Consider the following 16,335-nt stretch of genomic DNA (forward strand, 5'->3'; position numbering starts at 1 on the left):
TCAGAATCCTTGGGTAATCCAGCAAAACCACCAGTGAACCTTTGTGCTTACAATCCTGCAAAACCAAGGCAGTGTCCCCCACACCGACCACCCAGGTTTTGTTTTGCTCTGGGTAGTCCCCTTGATTCACTGGCAATCTTCCGGATCCTCTTAATTATTGACGATTCCCATGAAATGGGAACATTTTACTGAATTCACCTTCATTCGCACAAAATATCAAAACCTTGCTAAAGGGGGCAAAGGTGTTCGTTCGGAAGGCAAAAAAATATGTATTTTTATTTTGGAATTTGGCATCTGTGTCAATGCTTTCCAGGATCAATATATTACAATTATTTGTCTACAATGTTCTCCCTCAACACCATTTCTCAAAGATGACCTGTTTGCTGAGAGCACTATGCCTTTGCACCTGTATAAGTCTTTTATGTGTCCTAAAGCTTGTCTCTAATCCTCTAGATAGGTGGCTGGAACATCACAGGGTCTTGGAGTCGAGGAAACTTCATGGAGGTCCTCAAAATGGTGTCTGGAACGTATCGGGCAGCCCCCTTCTTCAGCTTGTACGTGAGCGCAGATTCAAAAAGCTCCAACAGTAACATCATCCAGGTAGGTTGGCTGATGAACCAAACATGCTTCATGCTAACTGGCGCCCCATCAACAGGGACAATGGCCTCCATCATCCAGGTAGGCTGGCTCACAGGCCAAACATGCTTCAGGGGTCTGGTGCCCCATAAAGAGGGGCAATGTCAACAATACTCAGGATAGAGGTCTGACAGTCCAAATGCGCTTCTTGACCCTTGCCTTGGTTCATATCAAGAGAAGCCAACGCAACATTAGCTAGAAATGTGTGCTGACAGTCGAAACATGGATGTGGCACCCTTCACCCCTTTGAGCTCTCCAACTGCAGCATCATCCAAGTAGGGGGGCGGACATGTCACGTACGACCAAACCCCCTAAGTCTGGTATCAAGACCTCTTACAGCTTCATCATGTAGGTAGGTGGTCTTTCAGACAGTGAAACTCTATGATCCTTTATATCCTCTCAACAACTGCCTGATCCCATTCTGGGGCTAGACGGGACCTGAAGATATTATTCATAACGCCTGGCCCCACTAAAAGTCCAAACAATGTAGGAAAGTGTGCTACGCAAACACCCTACATCCTTGGGTGGAAAATAGAGCCCCAATAGGAATGCCATTCAGGTAGATTAGCTGGATGACCAGGCATACTTCATCCATGGTGGATCACATTCACCGAGTAGGAACCATTGCACTGGAAGTGCCAGGCTACAATTGTGGTGTTTTTATGGACGTGGGATTGACAGACGACTCGGGACTTGGAAAGTTTGTTTCAAAAGGGTTTATTTTCATAACAAAATTGGGCTAGGGGTTTAGGGTGGATTTGACATTAGACTGGAGGATAACCAAAGAAATTAAAGAAGAGCAATTCCAGATTGCGTAAGGACTGTAGTCTGTCTATCTGTCCCGTTCCTCCTTTGGGCTCCATCTCCAGGCAGCCAAAAGAAACCCAGTCACAGGATGTGGGGTACAAGTGTCCCCCGGACTTCTTTCTTGTCTTGGCAGAGTCATCGCCTGGCCAGGAGGTTGATCTCTGAGATGTGTAACACTTGTGTTCAAGGCTTGAGGTGCCCTAACCTTGTCATTCAGACCGCGAGGTTCCGGATGAAGCTATGACTGACGTCCCTAGTGCTAAATTCTAGGTCAATCTGAAACAGACCTCTCCTAACCTGGGTATGGTGAGGTACTGGTACCACAGAGCCTTCGGAAGTCTCCATAAGTACTGGACTAATATGAATCCAATTAGGTGCTTTGCTCTTGGGCCGGACCCCTGCTGGGTCCCCTGGCCTCTTTGCCCCAGCCCCCTCTTCACAGCCTGGGATCTTCCTCCTCGTGCCTCCTGGTTGCCCCATAATGATTAGGTCTTCAAACCTTCCTTCTTGGTTTCCAGCCTTCTTCTTCTCCTCACTCTTTCTCCTTTTCAATCTTTCCCTCCGCCAGATGTTTCTGCACTACTCTTGATGTACTAATGTCCCACCTCAGTTCCCTTCTCCTCTTTTAACCCCTTCACTTATGCACATCTCTTTGAAACCCCTCCTCTTGTGCCGCCCTCTTTGACTTTCCTTGCCTCTCCTCCTCATTCCATTTCACTCCTTTCAACGCTCTCATCCTCTGAAGTGCCTTGTTTGTCACACTTATTCACTCTGTGCTTTCCTTTTCATCCCTCCTCCTTCTGTTCCATTACTTCTTTTCCAACCTCCTTCCCTTCAGATATTTGTTTTTGTTCCCCAAAATGTCCCCTTTTCCCCTTTTCCTCCTTCCTCTACTCTTACTCACCTTTCCTCCTCCTCCTCCCCCTCACTGTATCAGTGTTAGGTCTTTCCACTATTCTCCTCCTTCCACTTCCTCTTCTCCTTCTTGACTCTTCTCTTTCCTTTCCCTCCTTCTTTTTCCTCCTCCCTCTACTCTTACTGGCCTGTCTTCCCTGTCTCCCCCTCTTCCACTATTCTCCTCCCTTCACTTCCTCTCCTCGTTCTCTCCCTCTCCTCTCTCTGCTTCTGCACCTCTCCTCCCATCCTGCTCACTCTTTTCATCACTATCTGTTATTCTCTCAGCAAACTGAAACAGCACCCCCTTCCTTCTGGCGAACACACAAACACATAGTACGCTGAGCGCCCTTCTACCAGTGCAGACTCAAACCGTGGCCTGCTAAGACTGAATAACACTCAGCTGACTAGGCCAATCAACTGACTACAAGGATTGACTCTCCGAATTCCAATGGCACCCCAGAGCGGTACCTACATGGTCCGTGCATCTATGCATGACTCTGCAGGCCAGACCGCCGTCCGCAGTTTTGTTTATCTAAATGCTGTTTACTTGTGATGCCCGGTCCTTGCAGCAGTTGTCAGTTCACTGTTCCACACTTCTTTTCTATCCCATAGCACTCCTCTCTCATGCTTGCGGGCCTGCACAGGAAAGTTGGTGGCTGTCCACTGAGCTTTCACTGAATTAAACCATTGCCACATATTCCACTGTTCTGGGCTGCTGGCCTCTTGTTCTTATATCTCCTTGCACATGACGCTGCACTTGTATGTAGCTTGTTGATGCTGTTGTATGTACGATGAGCAGGTTCTGGCAGCAAATCCTCAACGAAGACTTGTTTACTGAACGGCGTAAGGGATTCAGGAGTGACACTAGCTGGAGAGGGTCACTGAGGTACTTTCCATGCCTCCTCCACCCTGGCAAGAGACACATATATTTTAATCCTATGCAGTGATTTCCTTCTATCAGGTCATTGGGTCCCTTATCCTAATCTGGGGTACCCCCACCTTTTGGAATCTATTTGCATCTTCTCGCCTCTTGGGGCCACCTGGTGTTTTTTGAGGAAGTAGTTCTTCTAAGGTTAGTGATTTGTATTTGTATTTATTTTATTTATATAGCGCACCAGGCCCAGGGGCAACCGGGCGCATCACTTAGTTACAACATGATAAGGACGACAGAGCAATTATAATTTACAAAAGTTACAGATATATACAAGGCAGTTACACAGTGAACATCATAGCTAAACCTATATACAAAGAGGTGAGGCAGGTTGTTTGTGCCTGGTGGGAGGAGGGCTAGAGGAAGGAGGGTCTTGGGCGGACCGCCACACTTTGGCTGTGTTTGAATCTAAGGAAAGAAGGCTCTGCTCTTAGCGCATTGGGGAGCGTGTTCCATAATTTAGCTGCCATTACTGGGAAGCTGGTTCCGCCTGATCTTTGAAGGTTGAAACGTGGTATAACAAGGCAGTTGGTCTGAGCCATTCTACGGGGTCTGTTGGAGTTGTGGAGGGCAAATCTATTGGCCTGGTAGTAAGGTGCTTGGTTGTAAAGGCATTTGTGAGTAAGGGCCAGGGTTTTAAGAGAGATACGTTGTGGGACTGAGAGCCATCGTATGTTGCGTCTGGTGTCAGAAATGTGTTGGTGCCTGGAGATAGTAAGGGCTGCTCTAATAGCATTGTTTTGGACAATGTGTAACTTATTTAATTTACAACGGTTGATACCCAAGTAGAGGGCATTACAATAATCAATTTTAGACAGCACAAAGGTCCTGGCCAGTGTAACACAATTGGATGTGGAGAGAAAAGGGCGGCTAGCTGTGATAAGCTTGCAGGTATATGCAGCTGCGGAGGATACGGCATTGGTTTGTCTAACCAAGGATAGGGTAGAGTCAATATAAATCCCTAGAGTTTTGGTGTCCCTGGCAGTTAAAATAGTATTGCCATCGATGGTGAGGGAGTTGAATGCAGGGTCAAGTCTGGTAAGTTTTTGGGGCGAAACAAGAATGAAGAGCTCTGTCTTTTCATCATTTAGACAGAGTCCATGTTGCGCCATCCAGGCTTGGATGACTTGGTAGATGGCATTCATGGAGAGGGAGTCGCTGAATAATCTCCTGAGATTGGGATTAGTGTCATCAGCATAATTGGTGTATGTGACACCCAGATAGTCCAAGATATCGAATAGAGGTTTTGTGAACACGTTATACAACGTGGGGGAAACACAAGATCCTTGCGGCACACCGCAGGTGACAGGTGAAGGTGGGGCAGCTGCTAGTGGAAAAAAGACACGCATTGATCTTGTGTCCAAGAAAGAGCTAATCCAGGCTGTGGCTTTGCCGGAGAAGTGTGCATCTGATTTGAGGTGATGACATAGTATTTGTTGATTGACGAGGTCAAAGGCCGCAGAGAGGTCAAGGAGGAGTAGAAGAGCAAGTTTGCCCTTGGCTTTTAGGTCTTCGATCTGTGTTTTAAGATCAATAAGGGCAGTTTCAGTGCCGTGGCGCGGTCGAAACCCAGATTGCCTTAGTCCCAAGAGTTTATTGGATTCAAGGTAATCTTGAATTTGTAGGTATGCGGCTCGGTCAAGGATTTTTAGTAGAAACAGGACTGTGGTGATGGGCCTATAATTGGTGGGTATGCTGGTGTCCAATGTAGGTTTTTTCAAGAGAGGGATGACCCAAGCATCCTTCAGGTTGTCCGGTACGATCCCAGAGCTGAAGGAGGAAGTAATGAGTGTGGTGATGAATGGAGCTAGGTCATGAGCTGCTGCCTTGATGATAGGCGCCGGGCAGAGATCCCCTTGGCAATTAGAAGGTTTAAGGCTGCTGATGATATTTTCGATTTCAGTAATAGAAAGTGGAGAGAAGCTGAAAGGAGTCAGGGAGTCTGGAATTGAGTTGTTTGTAATTGGGAGATTGTTAGGGTGCAGGTTGGATTGTAGGCAAATTTGCTTATTATTAATTTTGACATGGAGAGAGGCAATCTTGCCAAGGAGAGCCTCTTGGATTTTAGTGCACCAAGTACTATCTTTTGTGCAAGTATCAGGTGCAGTGACAGGAATTTCAAGTTCTTTTAGAATTCTGAACAGTTCTTTGGTGTTGGATTTGGCTTGCTCGATACGGTTGTTGTAAGTGTCTTTTTTTGCCTGGAGTATAGCTTCCTTATAGTTTAGGGTAGCTAGGAAGAGGCTAGATTTATTAGCTACGGTAGGGTTACTTTTCCAGTGTGATTCCGCAATTCGTTTTTCTTTGCGCACAGTTCTAAACTGGGGTGTGAACCAAGAGTTGAGGTGAGCTCGAGGTTTAGGTTTTCTTAGTTTAGATGGGGCGATGAGGTCGAGGGCTTTTAGCATTGCGTGGTTGAAGGTGTCAACCAGGGCAGTGGGGTCAGAGCATGTAAGTACCTGATCATTAAGGACTAGTAGGATGAGAGGGAGAAGTCTGTCAAGGGTTATGTCACGCTTATTACGTGTGGCAATAGCAGGTGCAACAGTTGGAGTGAAGCTAATAGATTTGGCTGGGGCGTCTGAAGGACCTGGCACTCATGGTCACCACAGTCCCATTACTAAGCCTAAATATACGCAACTTTCCCACAGGTATCAAATGTATGTTGTTCCATTTAGAAATATCTGAATGTCAGTGCACTGAGCTATCCATTTCAAGTGCAAGATCAAGCAAAAATCAAGCATTATCATAATTAGCATCATTTTTATATTTTAATATTAATCACTACACTTGACCACCTAAAGTAGATGACCTCAGCATAGAGTAGAAATTGACAGAGCCTGTTGAAAAGAGCAGATAAATGATCATAAGTGGAAAAGCAAGGCTAAGACTGTCCCTTTTGGGTTAAGAACAAGACTATGCAGCAGGCCACCAGGCTAAAAAATAATTAATTTCTAATAGGGCTACAGCAATTGCCAGTGGTTATGATGAATTCATTGATTTCCATTCAACACATTTTTGCATCGCAAAGACACCCCTAGAGGCATGGGTATGCCCATTCGTAGATCGGGAGCTTTCTGTGACAAGACGACAATGAAGGCATTTCATGGCTATGCTTGCCTCTGGTCTCGTACAGAGGCGATGTGAGCCAGCAATTTCAGCTGGAGTGGCTCATTAGTGTGGCACCAAGATTGATTTAGCTATGGTTTTTAACCCTTGAGTCCCGGACCAGCAGAATAAAAAGTGATGGAATGAGAGGCTGTCCAGAGCACTTCCACAATGATTATGATTCACTTAAAGCATTTAATGCATCACCTGCTTAACTTTGGGACTCTACACCTGGAAGAGCTGGTGTTCTTCAGAGCTTGTGGTGGTAGTCATTTCCACAACTCTCATGTCACACTTGAGTATGAGTGCTCACTCTGAGACGGCTTCCATACTTAAGTTCAAGTCAGGTAGGTGTTCTGCGATGGCCGCCATTCCTTTAGTGCACCAAAGAAGTCTAAAGAAACAGTGGCTCATATGCTGCAAAACTTTATCAGACAATTGTAGAGAGGCAGATGTACATGCCCTCCCCCTCACCTCTGCCATATCGGAAGAACAAGAAGACACTGTGCATGACACCAGGTATCCTCCCAATACCGCATCAAAGATATGAGAGACGTTATGTGCTCAGACAGCCGAATCGAATGTACCCTAAAACTGACGTGGTAGAAGGATGTCTGTAGACACCGCTGAACATTGAAGAGCTATAAGTGAAAACTGAAGAGTGTAAAGTGACATCATAAAGAGAAGACACGAGGACGCACTGAAACTATACACATATACTTGAGAATGTGACTGAAGTTACGAAGTGAACATATATGCGAATACGAAGAAATCATATAGACTGAGAAGAGATGCAGTAGATGTATACATGCAGAAACGCAAGGTAGATGAGATATATAGAAGCTTGCTGCAGTAGAAAATATATCACGGGTAAAGCAGCCATGATGAGAAAATTGACGTTGACTCTGTATAAATAGTAAGCGTGAAGCCTGAAGGAGAGTGACCAAGGCTGCAGAGCTGACAGGCGCTGGAATACAGCCCTGTGCAGGAGCAAACAATATTTGCTTGCTTGGGATCAATGATGCCGCATCAAGAAGCAATTGCAAGGAACTAAAGGAGTCGAAGAGAAGAAGCTATGAACGTAGGACATATTTCTCTCAGATTAAGCAAAGGAGTGCACATGTGCAAGCGCCAAATATTGAACAATCAAAGATGCAGAAAGCATATGCAAGATGGAGCAACCAAGTCTCCAGAGACCAAGAGGAGTAAGAGTACCCAGTATAATTGAATCAAGTAGCACTAATTAAAAGGTCCGGATGGACTAAATCATGGTTAATGAATTGTACAAGTAGTTTGCGCTAGCCACAGTGCTTTGTTACATATAACTTGAAAATATTGTACAATTAATTAACCATTTTTGTCTTATGAGGTCGGGAGTAGCACCTCGCTGCATGCCATACAACCTAACATAAGGACCTAAGTGTAAAGAGGGTCGGTCGTACTCTACACTCCTTTATTGGTTGGACAGACAAAATCATGGTCTCCTCACACGCAGTGCAAGACCAGGAAACAAGGCCTTTTCATTAAGCTCCAGACGATGATAGCAATGTACCTTCAGACCCTTTAAAGTTCTGAGGAACAGAACAGTCAGCAAGGTAAACTACAAAGAAAAAGCCTTGGTTTAGGGCCTAACTGATCAGAGATGATAGGCTAATTGGCCAAGTGGGCAGTTGTCTGACGTGGTTACCTGCACCTGGGTTTCGTTTTGTTTACGTGCTGCTAAGGAACTGAATGTCAAAGGTTGGGAGAGAACGACAACCAATCATGAGGGCCTATGCATTGATGGATGAGACATTGTTGCAGAAGCCAATCCACTGCTGTTATTCTGCTATTATCTGTATTTATGCAGTTAGATGTAGTTGAAGGCATGCTTACTTGATATGGGGCAGCCAATAATGATACTAACACCCAAATAAGCTATAGGTACATATGTTCCCCTAACCAATGCCTCAGTTCGATAGGTTTTTACTGTTTTACACGTAGGATGACATCATAGCTGATGTATATCAGCCTTTTGTGTATTTGAAATCCTTCGAGAGTGTGTGAGTTGCAATATGTTCGTTCACCAGGTTTCCCTATTTTATTGAGCTGATAATAAAGTAGAATGTTGCCATATTCTTTGAGTCTTTTCTGTTATATGGGCCTGAGATCATTTATTGATAATCCCACCTGGCACTTGGAATGCTCCAGGTGCTACTGCACACCATTATGATAAACTTACATTTGAATACGAAGGTCACATGTAATCCGGGCAGGCTGTGCTCAAAGCAAAAGGTTTAACTCAGTATCGCAGTTGCTGCCTTGCCTTATACACTAGTTATTGATTGTTTTGTAAGCTCAAGGAAAGTTTCCTATGTAGCATGTCCCCGTGATCCATTGGTCCAGCTTTACAGGAGCTAAGATACAATGCCTGTGCATGATCATAAGCAAATCATCCTCCAGAAATACACAGGCCGACTGTGGTCCATGACCAGCTCTAACGCCAAATTACATGGCATTAGGGAAGCAAATACCCAGGAAACCTCTCTCCAGCAAGGACAGGACTAATCCTACAATATTTTACCAGAATATTGAAGGCTGGATATAGTAGGGGATGGATGCATCAGTGCCTTTTCAGATCTGTGGATGGCCTCTGCCATCAAGTATAGTCCATTTTCCCAAGGTATTCCTTCTAAGCCATGATGGGCAAGGGTTCGTGCCACAGGTGGAGCCATGCACCCTAGCTGTGAGCATAGGGGCATCAGGCATTGAGATTTTCATGCATTTCTCCAGGTCTAAATTTGCTTGCAGGTTGAGGCAAAGGTGCTGCCGAACAACAGATTACAGCACATATGATTATACTCAACGGAGCTGGCAGAATCACTTCCCATGTAGACAAACCATTATAGATGACCCGTCTGGATGATTCATCTGTAGACCAGTTCCGAGCCATGTTAGTCCTCAGAGTAATGTGAAGATTGCTTGCTTGTGCCTCTTTGACAAGCACTATGGGCCTGCCTGGCATGCTTTCTACAGGGATCCTAATCAATGGCAAGGCCTCTTTCAATGTTCATGACACAGGCCCCTGAGTGCCTTGGAATACCATGAGAAAGTCAGAGTCCATTGTGCAGCATCTCTGTGGAGGGAAACCATCACCTGCATGGCTGCACAGATTATAGAATTAATCTGTTTTTTTTTTAATTAAATGTATACAATTAATCTATGTTTGGAGAATTGCTCACTTTTAGTTAAAATGCTTGCCCGAGAGGCCGCCTTTCCCGATTAGCAGCTTACTCGGTTTCATGCAAGCGTGAATTTGCACATGCCTGAGGTGGCACAGAGATGGTGAGGAGATCCAGTGGTGGTGAGCCAATCAGGTAAAGAGCAGACCGAGGGGGAGGTTATGTAAGGGAATAAAGGATGGCAGAAGAGGGTGTGTGATAGGGGGACATAGTGGAGAGGAGGTGGAGTGACAGGAACTGCATGGAGTGGGTTGGGTGGGAGACTTGTGGTTGTGGGTGTGTGCCCCAGATGAGAAGAGGGAGTTGTGAATGGAGAGGCAGGCAGTGTACCTACAGGCTTGTCAGCATTTCCTCCCCATCAGAGAAAGGCAAGGCGTTAAGAAGGCCCAGAAAAGTGATTTCCTCACTTTTACAAAAAGGCCCTCTAGGTCTGGGACAATCCCATGGATTCATGTTTGGAAGATCCAAATGTATCCCAAGTCTGAGTTTTTTACTTTTAGTTTAGTTTAGTTTGTTTATTTGTAGAGCGCACTTAACCCTCAGGTATCTAGGCGCTAACACTTGAATACATAGTTACAGATACAGGCAGATTACAGTAGACTTAAGTTACATAAAAATACAGATACAAAATTAAATAGCAGTTAAAATGAAGTCTATAACAGGTCTGGACAAGGTTACAAGATAAGGCACTGTGTGATTAGTACAGAGTGGCAACTACATGTTGCCGAGACAGGCAGTAGCAGTGAGCATAAATGACATGCCAATACATTTACATGAATGTGTGGCAGTTGAATTGAAGCACAAAACAAGTCTGGTGAAGGTTAAAGGATAATGCACTGAGTAAATTAGTAGAGTGACAGTGGGCATAAATTAGTTTTGCTGAGCGAAGAGTCAAGCTTTTACACTGTTTCTGAAGGACCAGAAGGAAGGTTCTGCTCTAGGAAAGTTAGGCAGGGCATTCCAGAGCTTGGCCGCTAGTACAGGGAAGCTGGATCCACCTGACCATTTGTAATTTGTATGTTGGGATGTTCAGGCTGTGTAGGTAGTAAGCTTTGGTAGGTCTGGTGGATTGGCCATTTCTATTGACCAGATCCTATCAAACATTTATTTTCTTTATTGGATTGTGAAGACATTGCCTGGTATTTCTTTATTTTGTTCACCTGAACTATGCATATAATTGTGGCACGTACAGACCTTCAGAATGTTTAGTCTGGCTCCACAGTAAACAAAGACCCTGGGGGCTTTTTTGGAAATGGTGTCCCCCTCTTTGTGAACAATTACTTCAATCAAATTTTCGGGAGGACCTTACCTAGTTCTCGGCCTTGGTCTACGTTACCTTTTACAGGAGACTGATTAAAGCACTTAGCTGAGGATACAAAAGCAACTGCAGTGCAGCACTGCTTGTTAAAACACAATCCACCAGGACATGGCCATTAAGTGCAGGAGGTACCTTTATTTGCTGTCTATTGGCATGATATTCCCAGGCACTCACATCATATGGCACAACATATGATGGAAATTGTCTCTCGTGTACCAGATCTTTTCATCGTTTGTTCTGGTACTAACATTGATGGCGGTTATTGACATGGAAAGCTAGGTACTTGCATCAGAATGACCCAATGAGGCCTCGAGTGCATCACAGCGTGCACTCAGTGCTGTGGATTGACCATGTCACCATTTCTTAGACAGGGTTGGCCCTCAGTTCATCTAGAGTAGGTTTGCTCAATGCACCACAATCAGACATTTAAAATCTGCATAAAGGCTCACCAAGTTGGAATGGGGCATTTACGGCTTTGTGGGTTGATCTCAAACTTGCCCCTATCTTTTGTATATATTTATCCACTCAAAGACTATTTTAATAGCTCAATGTGAAGTCCAGAAATGCCCATAGAAGTTGCTTTTTAGAAGCGGTAGAGTAGCTCATAACATCAGCAGTGTACGACATCTCTAAGAGGCCACCTTGGTGGCATTAGAGCACTCTATTATCATGAAAACCACCAAGAAGCAGCCCCAGCAACGTAATTTCACCAAAATGCCTGGAGTAGCGGAAGTGACATCACACGAACCTTGACATCTGATGACATTACAGAAAGTGATGTAATTTGACCCCACCCCGATGTGACATCACAGGAAGCAGTGAAACACGACCATTCACCCAAAACAGGAAGTGGCATCACATGGCATTGTTCCTAAGTACACTACGAAAAATACATACATCATTGGGTTTTTTTAAAACAATTTTAATTAACTTTTACAACCACCAATCAGTACAAACAAACCCAACAGTGCGTGCCATATAACTTCAAACATAATATGCAGTATTGTGAAATGTCCACTGTTTCCCCATTACCCACCCCACTAACTCGAGCCTACTCCACTGCGCCCTCCGCTGTTGCTTCCTCTTGGGGTAGCTCCCCCTCTGTATTCCCAGAGGAATCATGTTCACTTAGACAGGCCTGGGGGGACCCAGACAGTGTGGCCTCTATGTGTCTCCAGGCCATCAGAGTTTCCGCTTCCTCATCCCCCCCTTTTAGCCGCTTCATTTCATACCGCTGTTTCCGCTCTGTCCATTTCTGGTATCATGCCACCAAACCTCTACCCTTGGTCTATGGTTTGCTTTCCAACCCATGGCAATTCTGCGCTTGGCAAGTATATAAGTCAAGTCCTTGAGTTTACTCACGTGTTTCAGTGTGCGCAGTCTAGAAAAACTCCCTACCATGCATGCCCACACAGATCCACATCTAGTGTGATCTCTTTCTCGGTTAAGCGGTGGGCTACTTCTCCCCAGAATATTCCAATTTCCAGGCATGCCCAGAACATATGTATCATCCCTGCATTCACTTCCCCACATTTGGGACGTGTTTGTATTTCTGCGCCCTTGAATCGAGCAATCCTCTGGGGGGGTCATATACGCTCTGTGGGTAACATATAACTGGATCTGTTGCAGCCTTGCATTCCTGGACACTTTTTTATGGTATCTCTGAACCCTCTCCCATGACCCATCGGTCATGGGTTCCCCTGCTTCCTCTTCCCAGTCCCGTCTCAGCTGGGTCACTTCCTTTCCCACCCTGGACATCAGCAGTTCATAGATCCGAGAGACCTCGTGCCCCCTTTCTGAGATATCATAGATTGTTTCAATGGCCGTTTCTGGTTGATCCTCTAGCACTATTTCAGACCATGTCTCTTTCACCTGCCGTATCAATCTAGTGTAATTAATATACTGCCCTGAGTGTAGACCTGTTTCTTCTACCATTACATTGAATTCCATTACCTTCCCATCTTGCCATACATCTCACAGCGTTGCAATGCCTACCGGTTCCCAATGCTTACGAATCACCTTCCTCAATTGCTCGTCCCCGCCAGTCAGTGCCACTAGCAGCACCTGCGGAGAACACAGGGTCGGGTTCTCCATGATCTAGCAAGACTTATGCCACATCTTCCATCCCAGCTCTAACATCTTTGTGCACCCTTTTAGCTCTGGTTTTGGCAGCCATATCCATTCTTTCAGAAAGTACAGAACGCATTCAGACCTCAACAATCTGGACTCCGATGTTGAGTCTTCTGCTAACCACTTGGCCAAATATTGTAGTTGACTGACCAAATAGCAGACTTCAAAGTTGGGCAATTTTATGCCCCCTTTATCATACATGTTCTGTAGTTTCCATAGGGCTATTCTATTCCTGGTATTGTGCCATATGAACCCTCTACATATGCTCTGAAGTTTAACAAAGAATCTCTTGGGTATCATATATGGTATATTCCCAAATAAAGTGTAACAACCTCGGCAATACAACCATCTTCAACAGTCCCATGGACAAAGGGAGCTTAGGCCAAAATCTCATGCTGTTCTCAATGTTTGCCACTGCTTTCTCCATGTTATGTTTATATGCAGCCTCCACTGTGTGATAGATATCAATCCCCAGGTATATAAAGGTTCTAGTCTCCCAAGGTGTTTGCAATACTGGTAGGTTTTCTTGCGGAATCCCTTTATATCTTCCCAAGGGGAATATACACAACGTCTTAGGGTTAACTATAATGCCAGAGAGCAAAGCAAATTGCTCCATTACTTCTAAGATATATTGCAGGTTTTCCACCGGATACCTCGGGTATAACAGCATATCATCGGCATACAATTATATCAAGTGGGGTCCTCAATTTTGTGAAGATCCCCACCTCCTCATATTGTTGCCTCAGATATATCGCTAGGGATTCCAGTGTGAGAATAAACAACATCAGGGACCAAGGGCATCCCTGTCTGGTACCCCTTCTGAGTTACCACCTCTCTGAGATGATCGCCTCCGTCTTGACCCTGGCTAGTGGCGTGCTGTACAGTAGTTTCACCCACTTCAGATACCCGGGCCCTATTTCATATTCTTTTAGGGCTGCCATCAGCCAGGGCCATTTGACAGAGTCGAAGGCCTTCGCCGTGTCTAATGAAACAATTGCAACTTCCTGCAAGTCCCCTTCCATTTGCTTTATGACACAGTGGAGCCTTCTAAGATTGTCGGATATGCTTCTGTGTGGAACATATCCGGTCTGGTCAGGATTTATAAGTTTGTTAATGACCTGGCTCAGTCTATTTGCCAACACAGCCGTGAGTATCTTGCTGTCTTGGTTCAGCATGCATAGCGGTCTTTAAGTCCCGCAGTCCATGCTCGGCTTGTTAGGTTTTAGAAGCGGAATAATAATTGCCTCTTAGGGATTCCAGAAGTGTCCCTGTTTCTAACCCTTCATTCGACATTGCCTGTAACGGGGGGAGCACTTCCATCTTATACGTTTTGTAGAACTCACTGGGGAGTCTGTCCGCTCCTGGGGCCTTGCTAGTAGGTAATAGCTTAATCACTGCTTCTAGTTCCTCCACTGTGATTGGGGCATTTAGGTTCTCTCTCTCCTCAGCACTCAGTTTAGGTAAGCCAATGTCCTCTAGTGTTTCCATCATCTCACTCCCTTCACCCCCTTCAGCGTCTCCATACAATTGTTGATAGAACTCACGGAACCCACAGTTTATGCCCTCTTGGGTATCAAATATTTGTCCATTCTTCCCCTTTATTGCTCTGATCGTTGGTCTGGGTGTCTCATTTTTATACAACCATGCTAACAACCTTCCCGGCTTGTCCCCACCAGCGTGCTGCCTCTCTATGTATTTCTTGTTATTTAGGTTACATAATCTCTCCCAGTGTCCTCCGCACTCTAGCTGTAATTGGCTTATGGTTTCTGCATCCTCTCAGGAGTTGCCTCCTCTATGCATGATTACCTCTAGTTTCGCCTCTGTCTTTTGCAACTCCTGTGTTTTGCCACCTTGCAGCCCTGTCAGCTCCAGAGTAGCAAACATGTAGTCTAGCCATTGTGTACAGGTTTTGTGAGGCCGAGTAATGCGAATAATGTCTTACATGTGGGTGGTGTAGTCTCCACACATCCTCCAGATGAAAGTCTCCCAACAGGGTCCTCAAGGTTTTAGCTGCAGGGGTAGGTCTATCTAGCTTCCTATCTGATCTGTCCACCCTGGGGTCCAGCGTGCAATTAAAGTCTCCTCCCCATATGACTGCACCCCCGAGGTATGGGCTAACTTTGCTACATAAGGTCTTGAAATAGGCCAAAGTATCTTGGTTCGGGGCGTATGTGTTAATGATACACAACTCTCTGTTTTCTATCAATCCCCGTATCGCCACCATCCTCCCATCAGACATCACGGTAGACTGTAATAGCTGAAAGGGGACATGTGGTGCTATCCAGGTAATTGCTCCTCTGGCGTATGCTGAATACATACATTGCCCCTATGGTGGTCCCCTTCCATTTCTTCCTTATCACATCCTGTTTTTCTTTCGTAAGGTGTGTTTCTTGTAATAGGGCGATGTCTATTCTCTGCCTCCTTAGATACATCATGATTTTATTCCTCTTCAAATAACTATTAAGCCCCCTGACATTCCAGGTTGCTATCTTAAGGTCTCCCATCTCTCATCCATACTCAGTCCCACCTTAATCCTCCCTTGTCTTCTGCTTCTTGTGCAGTGGCGCATGGGTGTAAGCTCGTTCCCGAACTAATTCTTCAATGAAAGTGTAAGCTCGCTCCCCAACTTCTAACACCCCTTCAAACTCCCCAACGTCCCTTCACCGAACCACGCCCTGACTCCTCGAACAATCCCACCTCCCCTTCCCCTTTTCCCCTTACCTTCCCAGACTTTATCCCTGCCTCCTATTTGAACTAGCCCCACTCCCTCCTCCTCCCTCAACCCAACTTCCCTAAACTGTCACCCAGCTCCGTCCCTTGATCTCAGGCAATCCCGCATCTAGCCCTTTCTCGGTGTTACCATTACTCAGAACTCAGCAGGTGGATACTGTGCTACCAGTATCTCAACTAAACTAGCTAGGGGTCACGTAACCTCTTTTTGACCGCCCCGTAGTTCATTCGCCCTCTTTGTACCAGGAAGGTGTAATCCGGGTACGCTGTGATGGTCGCCGACGCTCTGTTTATCGTTCCCCTTTTCAGAAGTGCTCCAGGATCTTCTCTCTATCTTTATAATTGAGTATTTTGGCGATAACTGGATGTGGGGGGGCTCCCGGAGGCGGCCTCCTGACCAGAGCTCTGTGCGTTCTCTCTACCGCAAACCCTTGGGTGATGGTTCCCCCTCTGATTTCCTGTAGTAACATAGTTCCAGTCTGTCGGGTCCGGTCCTTCTGCTCCCTCTGGAAGCCCCACAATTCGTAAATTGTTTCTACGTGCGCGCCCTTCCGCTT

General features: G+C 45.6%; 1 protein-coding gene across 1 annotated transcript in view; it reads left to right on the forward strand.

The window, feature by feature from the left end:
* Positions 1–16,335, forward strand: part of ECE2 (endothelin converting enzyme 2) — a 513,778-nt gene that overhangs the window by 241,350 nt on the left and 256,093 nt on the right. The window contains exon 6 of the mRNA XM_069618808.1: positions 454–600. Within this exon, the coding sequence (XP_069474909.1) occupies positions 454–600 (147 nt within the window). The remainder of the gene's footprint in view (positions 1–453; positions 601–16,335) is intronic.

The sequence above is a fragment of the Ambystoma mexicanum genome, chromosome 10, assembly GCF_040938575.1.
Source record: "Ambystoma mexicanum isolate Mex_15411 chromosome 10, UKY_AmexF1_1, whole genome shotgun sequence".
Taxonomy (NCBI): Eukaryota; Metazoa; Chordata; class Amphibia; order Caudata; family Ambystomatidae; genus Ambystoma; species Ambystoma mexicanum.